The following is a 20,614-nucleotide window of genomic DNA, read 5'->3' on the forward strand; positions in this document are numbered from 1 at the left end:
ATATCAGAATGGGCATTGCAAAAAAAAATGCGTATTTTTAAATTATTTATGGCATTTTGTGAAAAATCTAGAGCATTAAACTGCTTCTTTTTTATTTTAAAAAGATAGTGCAGGTTTTTATCTAAACTAAATTCCTTTACTTCTATGCTCTACTATAAAGTCTGAGGCTTCTTCGAGGTGAACGGCACGTGTCCGCGGCAGTCGACGGCAGTGATCGACGGCAGCCGTTGACAGTTTATGACGCTTGCAGCGGGGCCTACCACGACCTTTCCTGAAACTATCATATTTCCAGAAAACTTTGTTGTAAGATTACAATAACATTACCCTACTCACTTTTTAAATATAATTTTACCAAAAACAGAAAAAAAATGCAAAACATTGTTAAATCCGCTGTGAAATATCAACTTTTTTAAGGTCGCTAGTTTGACGTTAAAGTAATATTGCTCATCTGACAAACGGTGTCGCTTAGTAGAGGTGGTGGTAGGCCCCCAGTTGTGACGTACCGCCTAAAAGGTAACAAAAAAACCTGGACGCGGTATAGTAAGTACGCAACGGACGTCTCGCATCAAACGGATAATTTTTTCACAGTACGTTCACTGTATCGGCAGCGTACGGATTACTGACTAGCCTAGTAAATGAATGCTCAAAAGGGAGGTCAGGGGTGTGGATGGAAAAGTCGAAAGAAGAAATTTTGACTCAGGAACTTTGTTTGGACTAATTAGGAGATAAATATACTGGCTAGTCGGTTATCCGTACGCTGCCGATACAGGTAGACGTACTGTGAAAAAAGTATCCGTTTGATGCGAGCGGCGAGACATCCGTTGCGTACGATATCTTTACGCGGTACGTCACAACTGCAAGCGTGATACACGGCAGCCGTCGACAGTTTATCACGCGTGCCGTTGACTGCCGCCGATGCGTGCCGCCGACACGTGCCGTTCGTCTGTAAACGCTCTAAGTTGTTATATGTAATTTAGAAGTTTTAACGATTTGCTTATGAAGCATTGGACAGATTAGTATGAGAGCTAGAGAATTTTTCCATATTTTATGATGTATGGCATAGAAAATATGCCATACATCATAAAATTAAAGGATCAGACCACCGGTGTTGGGACACATAGGCTAGCTCCTAATAACAGTAACAACTTTAACACCTAGACACGAACCTTGTTGTGAAGTCAGTAGTTCTCAAAATCCCTACCCCTATCAGACTCACTACGCAGTCCTATGGGTTATACAGGGGATTTGATCCCCCAAAATGTAGGTAACCAGCCGCCCCATTTAGCAGGCTGTGGCCGCGTCTGAACTCTATGTAGCTAATGCCTCTGTTAGGTTGCTTTTTCACCGTTGCTGAGGTGGGCTGCGTTGTGGGTAGGGACGAATATGGTTTTTAAGTTACAATTGAATATTTGCGTTGAGCGAGGTCGAAATGAAGCGAGTCTATTGGTTTTGAAGAACACATTCCTCGCAACGCTGGTTAGCTCAGCTCCGGTGAAACGCATTTGACCGAACGGTAGAAAGTACACAAAAACTCAGGGCGCACACGCTGTAAGTGCCATAATAGGACAGGGGAAGTTAACTGGACTGGACGAAATCTTACACTTCACATACTTTACCTCGACGTCTTCTGGATTGTAAATGTTGACGATGGACACTGGGAACGCGTGGAATCCGTATATTCCTTGGAACTTGGCGGCCATTTCCCGACCCAAACGGAAGAGCTCCACTGCAAATAAAAATGTTTTTTTTAACCGATTCAATGCGGCGCACGTTTTTGAAGACTCAGTCGTGGCGGCATACAATTTTCTCGTGACACGTTAGCCGTGTCATACGCCATAGAAGTAGATGACACGGCTACCGTGTCACCCGCCACGTTCAAAAAGGTTGTCCGGTCCGGTCCGGCGGGCATAAGGCCGGGCTAAAAAAGAAGACAGCCCCTACTTTTTTCAATTCACAGAATATTCAGAAACGAAGCCTATAGACTTGTTTTACGTGGAAAATTAACGGTTTTGTTCGGAGTAGAACCTTCTAAAGTGTAATTTGAGGGAGATACAATCGCTTTCAAAATGACACGGCTCACGTGTCATACGCCACACGTTAAAAACCCATAAGACGCGGCTGCCGTGTAATCCGCAATGATTGCACCTTTTAAAAAAGGTTGACGGCCCCTACTTTTTTTTAATTCACAGAATATTCAGAGGCGAAGCCTACGTTGTTCTACGTTACGGCTTGTTCTACGTGCTAAATTAAGATGATTTTGTTCAGAGTAGAACCTTCTAAAGTGTAATTTGAGGGAGAGTAGAGAGTAGACAGCCGTCGCGGCGTAGTAGAGGTAGTAATATTACTCTCTTTTTACCGCCCGTCAAAAAATATATGTATGTCTTTATGTTTGGTTTTCATTGGTAGTCTCGGATTGTAACCCGTTGCTTTCTTTCTTTGTTTAGATTTTAGCAGTTTTTAAAAAGTAAACAAAATATATTGTAACCTTTTTTAGGGTTCCGTAGTCAACAAGGGTTATAGTTTCGGTCTGTCCGTCCGTCTGTCCGTCTGTCTGTCTGTCTGTCTGTCTGTTTGTCTGTCCGTCTGTCCGCAGTTTTGCTCAGAGACTATAGGACCTACAAAGCTGTAATTTGGCATGAATACACAATATATTAATGATGCCGACAAAATAGTACATAAAATCTTTAAAAAACAAATTATAGTACCTGCCCTACACATCGAGCGGGGATGAATTTTTTTTCGCGCCCACCCCATCGTGTGGGGTGTCGTTGGATAGGTTTTTTAAAAATATTATGAGTACTCATTCATAAATAATTTTCCGAATTAGGGATCCATTTGAGAAATATTAAGTTTTAAAGTAGAAAAATCGTTACCAGATCCCTTCTACCAGATAAGCGGTTGCTTCTGGAAATGTGAAAAAAAAAATTTTCATTAACTATCATCGAAACGTTAACCAATGAACAAACACTATTGAAAAGATTTATCTTTTTAGAGCACTCTTTAAAAAACCTCACAAATTGAACATGTTATGTTCAATAATATACAAAAGTTAGCCGGTAGGAAAACTTCACTAGACTAATCTGTATGAATTAAAAGTAACTTACCTTCAGAACACAACAACATATTCAAGGCATGTCCAATAATAAAGTTACCACTTGTCGTTGGGATTCTCAAAATGGCCCTGGCCTTAGGATTGTAATTAAAAAGTATGTGAATGACCACTAAAAATGCGGCAAAACCGAATAAATAGAAAAACATTTTAATAACTTTATCACAAGGAAAATTCGTCTGATCCAGTCGGTCTAAACTGAAGAGTGAAACAGCAACTTGTTTATATACTTGTGAGTATGTATATCAGATAATATATTTTATCAAGTACATGTACTAATATACGACTTTGTTGTCTGACTGTTCAATTAATAATTGCTATTGCTGATGTTTATTCCAATATTTTGTATTATACTTAATAGCTAGAGTACCTGGATGACCGAGCTTTGCTCGGTATAGCAAACACTCATTGGCTTCTTGTTACTTAATAACGCCATCTGCTGGTCGTTAAAACAATTAGTTGCTAACAAAATAGTATTATTATTCGCCAATAGATGTCAGGAAGAGTCAAAAACACGAATAAAAAGACATTTTCTGAAAATGATTCCTAGCTAGATCGATTTATCGCCCCCGAAACTCTACCCCTCTAACCCCCGAAACTATATATATACAAGAATTGCTCGTTTAAAGATATAAGATTAATAACAAATGTTGTCCTGTCTATGGACTTATCCGTTCATTTCACAGCTGATTCTAAAATAATAATAATTTAACCCGTCGATCGTGGAAAAACGGGACTCAATCTATCTATCTATATATTAAATACGTGAGCCAAAAACTTTGTATCCCTTTTGACGAAAGCTAGAGAAACGTAGGTGAATGAAATTTTGCACAGTTATAGTTTACATGGTGAAGGAGTGCATCGAGCTAATATTATTTTGAAATTATGCTTTTATCATTCATTTTTTTAACAAATAAACATTACACACACTACAACACACACACTAGGAAAAAAGACAGATTTTTGAGTGACAAGCCTATACATACGAATTATACTCTTTTATTTATGGTTGAAGTATGTTTACAACAAGGTGACAAATTGAAATTGGATTAGTTTTTTTTTAATTGAATATTAGCTACTATTAGACAATGCTTACACGGCTAGTCTGAGATCAACTGAGTCCTATAGACAAGAGTCGTCCTAATGTCGTTGAAACTAAGGTCGAATTTCGACCATTGGGCGATCTTTAGTCATCATAATATTATAAATAATAATATGATTCATTTTTTTTAATCGCAAAATGGTCACTCTGCGTGCAATTCATAATACATATGTCTAGTGATTCGCACAATAATGCATACTTACTAATTTGACATTCGTCTGTTTGACAGTTTTACAATTAATTTTCTGAATTGATTTGAGAGGAACTGCAAAATGTGACCATTTTAGTTCCGCTGGTTTACATATTTTGTCTAGTATTAATTTTCTGTAAGTACATGCTATGTTTCTTGTTTTTTTTGTTCAAGAGCAAAGCCGCGGGTTTAGCTTGATTTACGCATAATGATGTCTTCTGTTTTACACAGTTGTACTCATTAGTCATTACTTACATAAGTTCACGTTCATTATGCGCGGATTAGGGGGAACGCTCACTAGACTGTTTTCATCGCAGCGGCAACATTCTTGACCATTAGTGGAAAAGCAAGTAAACTTGTGAAAGTGCGTCTGTCCGTTACCCTTTGTATAGAGTTCACTATGAAATAAGTTGCGCTAAATGAGCATTGTTTTGTGATTTGTATGGGCAAGCGCTCCAGCGTCAGGAATTTGTCCATACAAAAGTTAAACAAATATTCTCTAGTATAGAGTTCACTCTCACATAGATACTCTAAAGTTTTACTACACTTTGTTTTGTAACATCGAGACTCATTTACTTTGAATTCAATCGCTCTACAACTCTATACGATTACCTATACGGTTGTCCTTAAAGAAATAACTTAAACATTAAGATAACATTGCACGTTGATAAAGAAAATGGCAATAAAGTCGAATTTACATGCCAACAATAAAAAAGTACTATGTTGAAAATTGTTGCTTAAAGATGGGATTAAATAATTAATATACCTATTACCTATTATTTGCGCGGCGGTTGAACTACGCGACACTGCACTCTAGTTGAAATGTCGCTCCATTGCAGTTTGCACTTTTGCAGTGTGTGTGGTGTACGTCTGGTGTGGTTTTAGCTTATGCGCAATGTGTAGAGGCACCAGAATGCAGCGTGTATGGACGGCGTAAGCATTTGATGAGGACCGCGAGGCTTGTGTATCGTTTGCTCAGCGTACGAAAATTTCAGTCAACAGTGTGAAATATCTTAACATCATGCTACCTCGTACTCTTGTTAAAGATTTGCTATAAAATGCAGAGTCCTATCTTTTACCAAACCGAAGCCGTTAAAACGGTTTTCACTGCAATTTTTGGTTGAAGTTACAGCTAAAATGTTATCTTTACCGTGAGTACAACAGAGGCCCTAACGATTAACTATACGGTTGTCCTTAAAGAAATAACTTAAACATTAAAATAACATAAAGAAAATGTCTATAAAGTCGAAAATATAGTGTTATTGAAACTTCTCTCGAGTCACTACTTTAGTTCATCTTTAGCGTGGCAATCAGTACCGTGTGGAAGGCATAAGCGTCAAATCTCCCAGCAAAATTTCTGAATGCAAGCCTGCGTTTGATGCTGAAAACGTCAAAATTATTTTAAAATCAACTTACTGATCCGAAGTTCCTACAAAATTCCCACATGCCAATCATAACCATGCATTCAAAAGTCAAAATTGTTTTCAGATCAACTTCACTGACCCGAAGTTCGCGAGATACTTGGAGTCAACCATCGCGGCGCGTGACCTGGTCGCGTTTACCTTCGAGTCCAGTCAGGACATGAATCTGTTCCTCAGGAAGGTGCGCACTGAGGGTGGTCTGAAGCGGGTGAACGCGATATGCAGCCAGGGTGGCGAGCTCAACATACAGAGAGGAGATATTAACCAGCTCAGGTAAGAATGCTTATGCTCTTGCTGCTGTCTCTTACTCTTGAGAATTGTGATGCTATTGCTAGTTGTCTCTTTGACTCTGGCATATTGCTATCTCAGTTTAAATCGAAACAACGTGATATTATGCAGTCACGGCGGCGAGGCAAGCTCAATATACAGAGAGGAGATATTTGACCAGCTGAGGTGATATTTTGAAGTATTTGTATAATCTTACTGAATATGCTTAACAGAGAGAGAGAGAGAGAGAGATATTTGTCTCTTTCTCTTGAGCATTTTTAAAAATGAAATAAGGGGGCAAACGAGCAAACGCGTCACCTGATGGAAAGCAACTTCCGTCGCCCATGGACACTCGCAGAATCAGAAGAGCTGCAGGTGCGTTGTCGGCCTTTTAAGAGGGAATAGGGAAGGGTAGGGAAGGGAATAGGGTAGGGGATTGGGCCTCCTGTAAACACACTCACTCGGCGAAACACAGCGCAAGCGCTGTTTCACGCCGGTTTTCTGTGAGCCCGTGGCATTTCTCCGGTCGAGCCGGCGTATTCGTGCCGAAGCATGGCTCTCCCACGTTTAATGGGCATGTTTCCGTCTCGTTTTTGAAGCGAGTAAACGCGATATCCAGTTAGAGCGGCGAGCTCAATATAGGTACAGAGAGGGTGGGAGCTATGCAGCGTTGCCAGATTTTTTTTGTGCTAAGTCGGGACTTTGGTACTTTTTGAGTGGAAAAGCGGGATTCTTCAGTCAAAAGCGGGACAAAGTAAAAAAAGGCATAAAATCAAAAGTTTTTTGAATTTTTATATTTTTATTTGCGAAAAATAACATTTACGTGACAATAGATAGCTAAATTAACCAAAGAAAATCCACCCTTCTACCTCCCACACTCTTATCTTTATTACGCACCTTTCTTTCTCAGCAGTCAGCACGCTGCACGTACGTTCGGGCTTTCCCTGAAAAGCGGGACTGAGCGTGTCCCGCGCGGGTCATTTAATTTTGATGAAAAAATCGGGTCGTCCCGCCAAAATCGGGACGTCTGGCAACGCTGGAGCTATGTCATGCTCTTACTCAACTTGCTCAAGTGAAAGATACTTGAACCTTTCTTTTGAGTATGTTGCTATCCCGTTTCTAGAACGAGTACGAAACTATAAAATGAGTACGACATTGAAAAACGAAATATGTAGCATTATGCTCGAGTGAAAGAGATAAGCAACTAAGTGTCATTGTACGAAATTTTATTTTTTTGAAACAGAAGTAGACTTCGTACTGAATGACTTAAGTAATTATAATATTTCTAATGATAATGTGATTGATTATTATTATCGCAAGACTCGTGCCAATCGATAACAATTTTTTTTTTCTGTCCCAGCTACCTCGGCTTCTACACTTACCTCGTGGATACGATATCTGCTCCAGACGCGATTATTCGCTACCTCTGCTCTCAGTACAGGATACACAAGATACCCATCGGCAACGACCATACATACAAGAACAGCGGGAAAGTGCCCGCTAATATCACTTACTTCTTCACAGGTAACCACAAAATTAAGAAGCTACGTTCATTTTTGGCCTGTAAAGAGATTTAAATGCTTAAAGAATTAAGGAGTATTCTCCAAATTGTAAATATTTTATATAGCGAATGACGACCTCTGTGGCTCAGTGGTGAGCGCGTTGGTAGCTCAAGCCGGGGGTCGCGGGTGTGAATCCCGCCGACGGAACAAAAAGTCTGGATGTGTATTAAATATGTGTATCATATAATAAAAATCTAAAATATATGTATAGTACAAAAGTATTAAATATATTTCCGTTGCCTGGTACCTGTAACACAAGTCCTTTAGGTACTTAGCACGGGGTCAGACTGACGTGGTGTGAAGCGTCCATAAGTATTATTATTATTATTATAGCGGATAACTTATCAAGGTGCTGCCTATGTCTGATTGGTACTTCCGTATAGAAAAAACGTTAAAGCTGTTATAAACAAACACTCGCTTTCTGATGTGCTAATTTTATTGCTATATTGCGCTAAATAGTTGATCAAATGATCACTATCAATAAAAGTAGCCTTTAGGCATCCATTACACGGTAGGTTTTGCTGTCAGTTTTACCACAGTCATGGCTGTAACTGATGGATAACCTACTGTGTAAGAGCGTGACAGACGGTTGCATAAACTATAAAGTTGATTGATGAAAATCTGGATATCTTGATTTTCCGTCATACAACCATCAGTCACGAATTTTGAGTGAGTGTTGTCACATCTGACAAAATAGAAAAAAAAATTAGAAACGTATACCTCTGAAAATTTTGGCTTTGACTGACATAAGACTGAAGAGACTTCAGTGACCGTCTAATACCATTCGTCAGTCCATCAGTCACCATCACTAAAACATAATTCATGATTGACGGAATTGACTGTCGCTTGCATGAGCGTGTAATGGATGTCTTACACTTTTGCGGACGCGTCTGCATAAAAAGTATCCTATTTCCTTTCCCGAGACTTAAAAGTATTTTCATACTCAGCAACTCGGTCCAGCTGATTGGGCGTTAAGACTTAAGAGGTAATAGACAGACAGATCGACGGACAGACAGACACACTTTTGTATTTATAATATAAGAATAGATTTTGCTCTTTTCTTACAGAGAATCACAGATTCACAGTGCGAGTGTCGGCTTACAGCGGTGTTTCGTCGAGTTCGACGATAGAAATAAGACCGGCGAGACTACTCGCTAATACTGTTGACGTTGAAAAAATTACGGACCTTAATAATCAGTAAGTTCACAGAAAGATAGACCTAGAGGTAGAGTTTGGGCCAGTCTAGGTCTTTGCCAAAGTTTGAAAGAAAAAGATCCTATGATATTTATGCCTCAACTCAGACTGGCACATGTGAGGCCTAGATGCACTTTAATACATTTTTAACAGACTATTATTATATAATCCTAGTTTATTGTATAATCCTATGTTTTTATAAGAGAATGTTATTGGCAGATAGCGGACCTATGTTATTCGGTCGGGTAATCGGGTTATGTCAAAGCCGACAGAACATTTACGTAACATTACCAAATTATGTTGTGTCCGCTTTGACCAAGTTAAGTTGTGCGTTGATTTTTTTTATTTTTGTTTGTTTTTATTTTATTTTTTTAGACGCATGAAATTCGAGCAAGCAGCCCAGTCTCATAGGGCGAAGATGCAGGACATAGACAACAAACTACAAGTGCTAGAAGTAAATCTCAATGATCTGAACATGAGAAGAAAACGCATCAACGAGGGCGTAGAAATGGTATGTGTGAGCGAGAGGCATGATGTGTTGGTAGTCGTTTCTTTCTGAGGTGCACTTTTTTCCACTATATTCATTAACTAGACGTTCCGCGCGGCTTCGCTATTTCACATACAAATTATTCCACAAAAATAGCCTATGATCCTTCACGTGGTCTACTTCTTATCTGTGCCAAATAACAGAAAAATTGCTCCAGTAGTTTGTGAGATAAGCCCTTCAAATAGGCCTTTCCCCCGTATTTTCCACATTTTCCTCTATTTCTTCGTTCCTATTAGTCTTAGCGTGATAAAATATAGCCTATAGCCTTTCTCGATAAATGGGCTATCTAACACTGAAAGAATTTTTCAAATCGGACCAGTAGTTCTTGAGATTAGCGCGTTCAAATAAGCCCTTTCAAATAATTTCCCCCATTTTTTCCACATTTTCCTCTATTTCTTCGCTCCCATTAGTCTTTCCGTAATAAAATATAGCCTATAGCCTTTCTCGATAAATGGGCTATCTAACACTGAAATAATTTTTCAAATCAGACCAGTAGTTCCTGAGATTAGTGCGTTGAAATAAGCCATTTCAAATAATCCCTTACGTTTTTTCCACACTTTCCTCTATTTCTTCGCTCCTATTAGTCTTAGCGCGATAAAATATAGCTTATAGCCTTTCTCAATAAATAGGCTATCTAACACTGAAAGAATTTTTGAAATCGGACCAGTAGTTCCTGAGATTAGCGCGTTCAAATAAGCCCTTTCAAATAATTTCCCCTCGTTTTTTACACACTTTCCTCTATTTCTTCGCTCCTATTAGTATTAGCGTGATAAAATATAGCCTATAGCCTTCCTCGATAAATGGGCTATCTAACACTGAAAGAATTTTTCAAATCGGAGCAGGTGCCTTACTCCCGAAACTGATATCGATTCCGATTTTCGATTTCAACGGTTTTTTTGACATTTTTAGACATATTTTAGATGTCTAAAGTGATATCAACTGGCACCTGATATCAACTTGATTCGAGTCTGATTTCGATTTCGTTTTTGATGTCATTGTAATGCGTAGGAATTCCGGAACAAAATCGTATCAAAATCGAGATGTTGACACGGCGTCTTGTCAACGTCGTTATAGCAACGTCCATATTGTTATTTAAAAGTAGTAGAAGGTAACGAAAAATATGAAATAATTAGAGATGTGCCGATCATGACTTTGGCCGACTAGCCGACTAGCCGACTAGCCGATTAGTCGGTTGCAAAGAAGCCGTATGTTGTTGTATGTTCACGTCATGATACAGTTGATGGTTATTAGGTTAAGTATATTTATTATTTTTACTGTACAACATGTGCAATCTTGCTTTAATAATTACTTAATTTGTTAATACAAAATCCGAGTCTTTTTTATTTTGAATAACAATAAGTTTTCGTTACAAATGTACCTACATTGAAGAAGATATTATTGTGTCGTTGTTTGGTATGTAAGATACAATTTTCATTTAATATCTAAATGTAGGTAATAGATATTTATTTGTCAGCAAGTGATTTCAGAAACAATTGTATTTAATCTATACTAATATTATAAATGCGAAAGTATCTGTCTGTCTGTCTGTCTGTCTGTCTCGCTTTCACGCCAAAACTACTGAACCGATTGTAATGAAATTTTGTACACAGATAGTCTAAAGCCTGAGAAAGGACATAGGCTACTTTTTAACTGGATAAGGGGTTGTAAGGGGGAGAAAATGCGTAAATTTGGTCAAATTAAGTTAGTTCCAAAAACTCAAAACAGATGGCGCCAAGAGCATGAGCAATGCATGAGCAAGCAATAGCGCGATCTAGGGGACCTAGATCGCGCTATTGCTTGCTCATGCGTATTTCTATAAGAGGTGGTACCATGTTGAGTTAGATTTTCCGATTTTTTCGATTGTTATACGTAACAACTAATAACTCACCTACCAACTTAGATATAAAATTCAAAAACAGCGCCAAAACTACTGAACCCATTGTAATGAAATTTTGTACACAGATAGTCTAAAGCCTGAGAAAGGACATAGGCTACTTCTTACTGGAAAAAGGGGTTGTATGTCTAAGGGGTATTTGAACAAATTTACGCATAACACCCCCTATGCGTAAATTTGTTCAAATTAAGTTAGTTCCAAAAACTGGAACAGATGGCGCCAAGAGTCGCCTAGATCGCGCTATCGCTTGCTCATATGTATTTCTATAAGAGGTGGTACCATGTTGAGTTAATATTTCGATTTTTTCGATTGTTATACATGTTATTAAATAACTCATGTACCAACATAGATATCAGAAACAACAGTCTACCAATAATAAGTACTAAATAGTTTATGGGTATTGGGCAAACCTAAAGTTGTGTAATGCATTATGCAGCTAAGTTGTATAACGCTAAATAAGCTTCAAAAGGTATAAAAAAGTTTAATTAAAAAAAAACATATTATGTGCACACTACACGGCTTGGGTATTTTGATTTAAGGGGTACCAGGGTTTCGAAAAAGCTTTTGACACCAATTTTATTGACACCGCGCGCTATAAACTGAGGTCCACGCGGACGAAGTCGCGGGCAACAGCTAGTTTCAACATAATTTAGAATTTTTTTAAATATAGTTTCAATAATAAGCAAAATAAAAAAAGCCGGATAGTCGGCGATTTTTGCCGACTATTCGCCGACTACAAAAGTGGCCGGATAGTCGGCACATCTTTAGAAATAATGTTTGTGTTTTTTCGTCATACCATAAAAATACATTTCTTTAGAAACTTTAGATGGATGTGCCCATTTTCTACTTTAGTGGGTTTAAAATGGTTATTTTCTTACATCTTGACATTAATGTCAAGATGTTCCACGAATATGTAAATTCTCTTAAATACTTAACACAGTCATATACTTACTTATTCTAGTATTTGTAAAATTTGTATCCCTGCATGCCGACATTAAAAGTAATAATGGTCCGTCCGACGCACCTGGACAACTGGAGATGTTGTTGAGATTCCTGGAAGAAAATCCAGGAATCGCAAAAGAGTACACGCGGAGTGCGGGCGAGCCTGTGGGACTGTATAGCTGTAGAGCTTAACTCCATTGGAGGTGCCACCAATTACATTAAAAAGGCTCGCAGGCGAGTCATATTATTATGTTACAATAATAATGAATTAATAATTATTATCAACAAAAAATGAAATGACACCACACCAATCGATACCCTCGTGACCCTAAAATACGTTTACAATACCTAACTCGGCAACATCAGAATCAGAAATTATATAAGATAGGTGTTTTATTATAAAAAATATAAAAAATTATATGTATAATTTTTTATATTTTTTATAATAAAACACCTATCTTATCTATATAAGTATATAAAACTCAAAGGTTATAATAATACTTCTTAACGCGAGCAAAGCCGCGGGCAAAAGCTCGTTTTTTATATCTTATATATTAAAACGAGCATACTTACAGAAGTGAAAAAAAAATTTCGTCTTTCAGAGCTGCTACTTTCACAGTTAACTCTCTACAAGGAACACGTACACATCCTAAAGTATTATCACTAATATATATATATATATATATAATTGGAATCTCGGAATCGGCTCCAACGATTTTCATGAAATTTAGTATATAGGGGGTTTCGGGGGCGATAAAATAGCTAGGAATCATTTCTAGAAAATGTCATTTTCATCGGATCGGTCACAGTATACATATGTAGCGATAAAATTCTATAGACTTTGTACGGAGCCCACGCGTACATTTTGATAGTAAATGTTTAGATTATTTTAAAGATTATTTTAAGCTGTTGTTACCCTTGGCGACAAGAAGTGAAATAATATGTTACATACAAAACACTAAATATATAATAACAGAGTGAAAGAGTATAATAATTAATAACAGAGTGATGTTATAGTAACGACTATGCACCATAGAAGGCCACGTTCCTTTGAAGGCCAACTGTTAAAAAGTCGTAGTTATTATCATGGTAAGAAATAATATTCTTTCTACTACACACTTAGATCCATCAAACTTAAGGCCAAAAACGCGGCGGCGAGACGATCGCGCCGCAATTGTGGCAGTGAGATCTCACTGTTTGCAGACGGTTGTCGAGGCTACAATTGTAATTTCCGCACCCTGAAAAACTTTTGTTTTTAGTTACATAACCAAATCTATCTCAAATTTTATTACAGGGCATTGTCGTATAGGGATATATTATGTATGGTACTAATAAAAGAAAATCTACTTATGCCTCGATTTAAGTTAAAATATTGGTAATGTTTCTAGGAAGGCCGGTGTTTCCTTAGAAGGCCCAACCAAAGATTTGATAGTTGGCCTTGCTAGGGAACATGAACTTTACAAGGAACATCTAAACATCATTAACATATAAACAGTTATTTTTAGTTTTAAATGCGTACCGTAACAATTAAAATAATGTTGTTTTTTATAACATCTTTACTTATTAGGATTATTAAACTTATACACACATATTGAACATTTTGGCCTTATAAAGAACGGGCCCATAAGAAGGCCATTTTAGATTTAAAATAATTTTTATTGCATTATGAAACGCATTGGCAATTCGTTATAAGGTCAAAGTCAATGTGATACTCATTACTACTATTTTTAAAGAATTTCTATTAATATATTCTAAGTTATAAGATGATGTTCAAGCAATGTTCGTTATAAGTTCGTTATAGTTTTTTTTAGATTAAATAATTTATAAATATATTGAGCATTTAAGTGTTGCTTAATTGAAAGAAATTATAATGTCGTTTTAGTAAAAGCAAATAAATAAATACTTGTTACTCTATTTTCAAGTTAAACGATGTATAATATGTATGTATGTTAAACGACGGGCGGGTCATACCAGCCGCATGCATCCTGACCGTTGGGCAAAGGTCACCACAGAGTGGGTACCAGTGGACGGACGACGCCGCCGTGGACGGCCTCCAAAAAGATGGCGAGATGAACTGGATGCCTACAAGCCAGGCTGGCCCGCGGTGGCGTTAGAGCGAGACAGATGGAAGACCTTGGGGGAGGCCTTTGCCCAGCAGTGGGATAGCATAGGCTCATAAAAAAAATGTTAAACGATGTATGTATGTATAATATTGGCCTTGTTTGAAGCTGTGTTCCTTGCAAGGCCATTTGGAAGAGCTTAACAAAACTTAAGTTTATTAAATGGTTATTCAAGCTAGGTTAAAAAGAGATTTATAATATGATGCCTTATGAAACAGAGCATTACTTGATAATTTGTTTTCTTAATTTATTTAGTTAATAAACGAATAACAAGCATTTTCACGTTAGAGTGGCCTTACATGGTTCAGGGTCCTTACACTGATTAGTGATGACGTACGAGTTGTGATTACTGATAAGCGAAGACAATAATACTATCGGTATAATGTGCGCGAGTGAGATAAATTAGATTTATACTATAGTGAGCTGTGATATTGAGTCAAATATCTGTATTACATCGCGATCGTAGAAAACTAGATTGTTATCAGAGATAATAGTAAACAGATATTAAATAAACTAATTGACCATGTAAATTATACTATTTTTAAATGGCTTTATGTTAACAAAAACTAATATTGTGTAATAAAATAGAAACAATTAATGCTCAACAAAATATGCTGTGCGAGTTAACATTATGAATGGGCGGTAGGCTAAATTGTAAACAAGAATGCAAGAGGTGCGCAACCTTTTACTAATATCGCTACAAAAGGATATAATTAATATTTATTTTGGTTTAAGATAATAATAACTCCCACACCGGTTTCGGTAACGGTGGCCGGTTTCATTGAAACCAGGCCAGTTACGCAGGAGTGATTTTATAGTGCCCAAGTGTGTGCGCAGTACACAAGTGCAATCTCTATTCCTTTTACTCTCATAACCCAGTGGGATAGAAGACCGACACGACTGGCGAGAGATCAGGCGCAGGACCGACTTTTTACATGCCCATCCGACGCATGGCTCATTTTACTTGTCAGACAATCAGGTGATCAGCCTGCATTGTCCTAACCAAACTTGGAAATAACATGTTTCTAACGCGGGAATCGAACCCATGACCTCCGAGTCAAGAGCCACACTCTTAACCACTGGACCACGGAGACGTTTTAGTTTAAGATTAAAGTACTGAGTTTTGGCTTAAGATTAAAGTTGAGTGGTATAAATGTCGCAGGCGGATTGTATATTTAGCCGTATTACATTACGGCTAGCCGTTTTAAAAAACGGCGTGGTATTGTAATGCGGCGTGTCGACGTTTAGCCGGATTGAATGCGGCTGAATAAAAAACCGCCGGAATGCATTCGGCGCTATACGTTATTCAATACGGCTAGCCGTAATGTAATAAGGCTACAGACAATGACATAAGAAGTGTTTCTTATGTCATTGGTTAGAGACTAGTCGCCTTTTTGACAGTTTTAGTTTCGTAATTCGTTTCTTAACACTCGTGGCGCTGCTCGTGTCACAGATTAATATATGAGAAGTAATTAAATTTTGTGTATGCCATTAAAAAATTTGGTTTGCAAGAAATAACAGCTAATAAATCATTTTGTCAGTATACAAAGATTTTGTTAGCAATAATTAAAATCCGGCTGCAATCCGTGTTCTGTAAATAATCATGACAATGGTCAGCAATTTAAACACATAACTAGCAGCGAGTTTTATTACGTATCTGCAAAATAAACAGTCACTCGGCAGAATAATTACTTGGTCGACAAGATTATACATTCGGTCAGCAGAGAAAACATTTCAGTATTATTCATAAAACACAATACAGAAAGTCCAAAAGTAGGTTAGGTTTGGTTAGAACTTAGACCACAACACAGAGGGAGCCGAGCGAGCGAAGCGAGCGTGCTGCGGCAGCAGCCGGCGACTGTCATAAAACAAAAGATAAATCCAGAATTTTTGCTTATTCTCTGAGTGCTTACCAAAATTTAATGAAGGCCACTCATTGCAGCATTGTTTTATTTTGCAATCATGGTCACCCTATAACTTACATAGGACTACGATGCGGCTAAACGTGGGCCGCCTTATTGAAGAACGTATCGCAATTACAATCCGGCTAAACGTCGACACGCCGCATTACAAAACGGCGTCGTTTTTTAAAACGGCTAGCCGTAATGTAATACGGCTAATTACACAATGTGCCTGCGACATAAACATTAATAATAGATAATTTGGCTTTAATGCTTCAGGTAGTTCATGTTGCCTGCAACTTCGTTGCACTGAGATTCAAAAATTGCGAGGGGAACCGTGCATTTTTCGAGATAAAAACTAATCTTCAATATTATAGTCTTTCGTAGGAGTAAAAAAAGTTAGCGTTTAAAAGATGAAGAAGTAATTGACATGCCGAGAGACACACTTTAATTATAATCATAATCATAATTTTATTTGCTAGAATATGGTAACAAATTGATCTTAGCATTAAATATAAAAATTTGCATGCTTTTAGCAGAATATGTGTTCTATTCTGCTAAAAGCATGCAAATTTTTATATCTTAAGTGCTAATTACCTAGTTACAAAATTTATTAAAACAATAAAATTTAAAAGTAAGTCAATAAATATTATATCATGGTTTATAATATTAGTATGGAAACAATGCCTAAAGTTAGTGGTAAAATATTTGCATGCTTTTAGCAGAATATGTGTTCTATTCTGCTAAAAGCATGCAAATTTTTATATCTTAAGTGCTAATTACCTAGTTACAAAATTTATTAAAACAATAAAATTTAAAAGTAAGTCAATAAATATTATATCATGGTTTATAATATTAGTATGGAAACAATGCCTAAAGTTAGTGGTAAAATATTTTTCGATAATTAATCTATAACCCGACCCGTATTATTTTTGGTACTTATTATAAAATATCTGTTACTAAAAGCATTTTTTTAAAATAACATTGATTATTGTAATTGCAACAAACCAAAGAGTTGCAACAAACCAAAGAGTTGCAACAAACCAAAGAGGCGGCATGTGTGGATGCGCCATAAAAAGTCATAAAATCGTGTAACGTATATTATGGATAGTCCATCTACATTATAATTTGGCAAATTTTCAAGAAAATATTAAGCACGAAATCTTGAATCTAAAAGGGAACTGAGTTATCATTTATTAACATTAGGTGTGACATACTTTATGGATGACCCCTATGTATGATAATAAAGGTATTCGTACACGTTTGCTATTTATATCAACTTGCATGATATAATTTTTTAAGAAGATTCTAAATCAAATGGTAAATAGTAACTTTCTAAGGAATATCAGACAAAGTGTCTGATTGCAAAACTGTCATTTTGTCCTTAAATCTGTCAATATTTCCTATTCCTTCTAATTTTTACTCTAGTTATTCCTAATGCACACTTGTTACAAGCTAGGTCATAAGCTCTAGACAATCTTGCCACAAACGTCTACTCATATTTTTACCTCTGAATCTATAAAGCTACTTTTATATTTTCAGCTAAAAACTATCGAGGCTCAAATTCGTCTGCAAACGCGAAAAGTAGAGGAGATCCAACAAGAGCCTACACTGAATATTGAACAGGAGAAAGAGATGTGCAAGAGAAAGCATAAGGAGTGCGTTTTAAAACAGTGTAAGATGCACCAAGAGCTAAAAGGCATTATGAGGAGTTTACAAGACAAAACGCTTGACAAGGAAATATGTTCGGTATGTAGATATCGTTATGTGACATTTACACTCAGGTCTACTGCGGGAACCGCACATTTTTTCGAGATAAAAAGTATCCTTTGTCCTTTCCCGGGACTCAAAGTATCTCCATACCAAATTTCAGCTAAATCGGTTCAGCGGTTTGAGCGTGAAGAGGTAACAGAGACATACACACTTTCGCATTTATAATATTAGTATGGATAAAAAAATATATATTTTTTAGTTGTCAAAATATTGTATTGCAAACAAATGGCAAAAATTCGTTTTCTTAATTTTTAATTTTTATAGATGAAAGTACTAGATAATATACTTAGTAGGAACGTCAACATGATCCATTAATGTTACAGAGCAACAAGTACTCTCTGCTCTTAAGTCACTTGATATAGCAAAGGGTCCTGGTACAGATAATATTCCTCCGGTTTTCTTTATTGCTACTGCTCGTTCTATTAGTTTTCCATTATGTTTATTATTTAATAAATCCCTTCAAGAAGGAACATTTCCTAGTGTTTGGAAATCTGCTAGAATTGTGCCCGTACATAAGGGTGGATCCAAAAAAGATGTAGAAAACTATAGGCCCATTATCCATTCTTTCTACTCTATCGAAGGTCTTCGAAAGACTAGTTCACAAAGCAATTTATCCTCATTTTCATAAATTAATAATTCCCCAGCAACACGGCTTTGTAAAATCCCGATCTACCACAACTAACTTACTCATTTATACTTCATGTCTTTTTGATAATTTAGATTCTAATAAACAGACTGATAGTATCTACACAGACTTTCGTAAGGCCTTCGATAGAGTAGACCACAAAATTTTACTTGAAAAATTAGCTTTTAATGGTATTAGAGGAAATTTGTGGAGATGGTTCAAATCATATATTTCGAATCGAACGCAAACGGTAGCCATAAATGGTTTCAATTCTAAACTAGTAAATATAACATCTGGCGTGCCACTAGGCTCAATATTAGGACCACTCTTGTTTATCATTTTCATAAAATATAATATAGATGAATGTTTTAAAAATTGTGATTTTCTTCTGTTTGCTGATGACCTTAAAATATATCGTGAAATTATTACTGTTGAGGATCATGTCAAAATTCAAAGCGATTTAGATAGTTTTTCTAATTACTGCATATTAAATAAATTAGGTCTTAGCTAAAATAAATGTAAGTCAATATCTTTCACAAAAAAAAGGTTATAAGTAATTATATTTATTCGCTTAGTGGTACTCCTCTTGAAAAAGTGGAAACCATTAAAGATCTTGGTGTTATGCTTGATACTAAACTCCATTTAGATACTCACATTCAAACTATCTTAGCGAAAGCCTATAGAATGTATGGCTTTGTTATGCGAGCTTCTACTGTTTTTCAAAAGCCGTCCACTTACTTATATATTTATAAATCACTTGTTAGAAGTCAATTGGAATATGCGGTATCAATTTGGAATCCTTTATACAACAAATACAATGACCAAGTTGAATCCGTTCAAAAAAATTCCTTCGTTCTGTGCAGTACAAATGTTTCAAAAATAGAATTCCCTACAACGATCTTCTGGACAAACATAAATTACTTGATCTAAAATCAAGACGTCTACAACTGGAAGCAATGATGCTTTACGACCTTTGTAATAATAAATACGATTGCAATTTCTTAATTAACAAACTGTGCTACAGGGTACCTGTTAGATCGCATTCAAGAAAACAGTATAACTTTTTTGCTACTCCATTTAGCCGAACTAACGCAGGTATGCGATCCCCCATTAGGGCCGATTTTTCAATACTGAGATAAAACGTCGGATAGTTAACTGAAGAATAAAGTTATTAGGTGGTTTAACCGTCGAATAAGTCATAGTCAATTTTTCAAATGACATTTATTCCATAGATAACTATGTGACCGAAATTTTGAACTCTGGCAACTCGCACGATACATAGTAGTAGCCACTGAAGTATGCAGGGCAATATTACCAGCAGCGGCAGGAGCAGCGGCAGTGGCTGAGTGCAAACGGCCCATTAAGATTTATTTTAGCTCATCTACACTAATATTATAAAGAGGAAAGGTTAAATTTTTTTTTGTTTGCTTAATATAAAATAATATTTGGTCTTTGTATGATTAAAATTGGACGTTTGGTTTTGAAATTATGGCGAAATTAAAATATTACGATAGTCAAGTGGGCGTCACCGAGGCGGGGCCGGGGTACGCGTGCGGGAGGAAGACAATCAGTGCAGTGTCAAGTGTGCAGCCTGCGTATAATGACTGCATCGTCGATGTTGGTGTCGGAGTCTGTGAATTGACCTGGGAATCATTTTGCTGACCGAGTCTTTCCTGTGTAGGCTTTTTGCAGCGGGAACCGACATCCACGCGGGCTGAGCCGCGGGCGACCCCTAGTCAGATATAAGATAGATATAGACTGTTTTATGCTAACTTTAGCTAAAGCAATAGTCTTTAACGCTGCAAATTTGATATAAGCTGATTCTCGATAAAAATATTCACGCGATGCCAAATTTTCAACCTCCTAAAGCTAACCATTATTTAGTTTAGAGGCCTAATCTCTTGTCTCTTTTAATCGCGTAGTATCTTGCTTATTTTTAGTGTTTGCGTGAAAGAGGCAAGCAGCTT

At 36.9% G+C, this 20,614-nt stretch overlaps 2 protein-coding genes across 3 annotated transcripts in view; one reads left to right on the plus strand and one right to left on the minus strand.

The window, feature by feature from the left end:
- The window catches only part of LOC121727689 (cytochrome P450 4C1-like), a 37,099-nt gene extending 33,699 nt beyond the window's left edge, over positions 1-3,400 (minus strand). For both annotated transcript variants that reach the window (XM_042115657.1, XM_042115656.1), the window contains exons 1-2: positions 3,105-3,400; positions 1,617-1,726 (exon numbers count right to left, since the gene is read on the minus strand). In XM_042115657.1, the coding sequence (XP_041971591.1) occupies positions 1,617-1,726; positions 3,105-3,258 (264 nt within the window). In that variant the 5' untranslated portion in view covers positions 3,259-3,400. The remainder of the gene's footprint in view (positions 1-1,616; positions 1,727-3,104) is intronic.
- The window catches only part of LOC121727686 (structural maintenance of chromosomes protein 5), a 73,021-nt gene that overhangs the window by 40,498 nt on the left and 11,909 nt on the right, over positions 1-20,614 (plus strand). The window contains exons 9-13 of the mRNA XM_042115652.1: positions 5,890-6,095; positions 7,450-7,613; positions 8,719-8,848; positions 9,221-9,356; positions 17,792-17,998. Coding sequence (XP_041971586.1) covers positions 5,890-6,095; positions 7,450-7,613; positions 8,719-8,848; positions 9,221-9,356; positions 17,792-17,998 — 843 coding nt within the window. The remainder of the gene's footprint in view (positions 1-5,889; positions 6,096-7,449; positions 7,614-8,718; positions 8,849-9,220; positions 9,357-17,791; positions 17,999-20,614) is intronic.

The sequence above is a fragment of the Aricia agestis genome, chromosome 6 (assembly GCF_905147365.1).
Source record: "Aricia agestis chromosome 6, ilAriAges1.1, whole genome shotgun sequence".
Taxonomy (NCBI): Eukaryota; Metazoa; Arthropoda; class Insecta; order Lepidoptera; family Lycaenidae; genus Aricia; species Aricia agestis.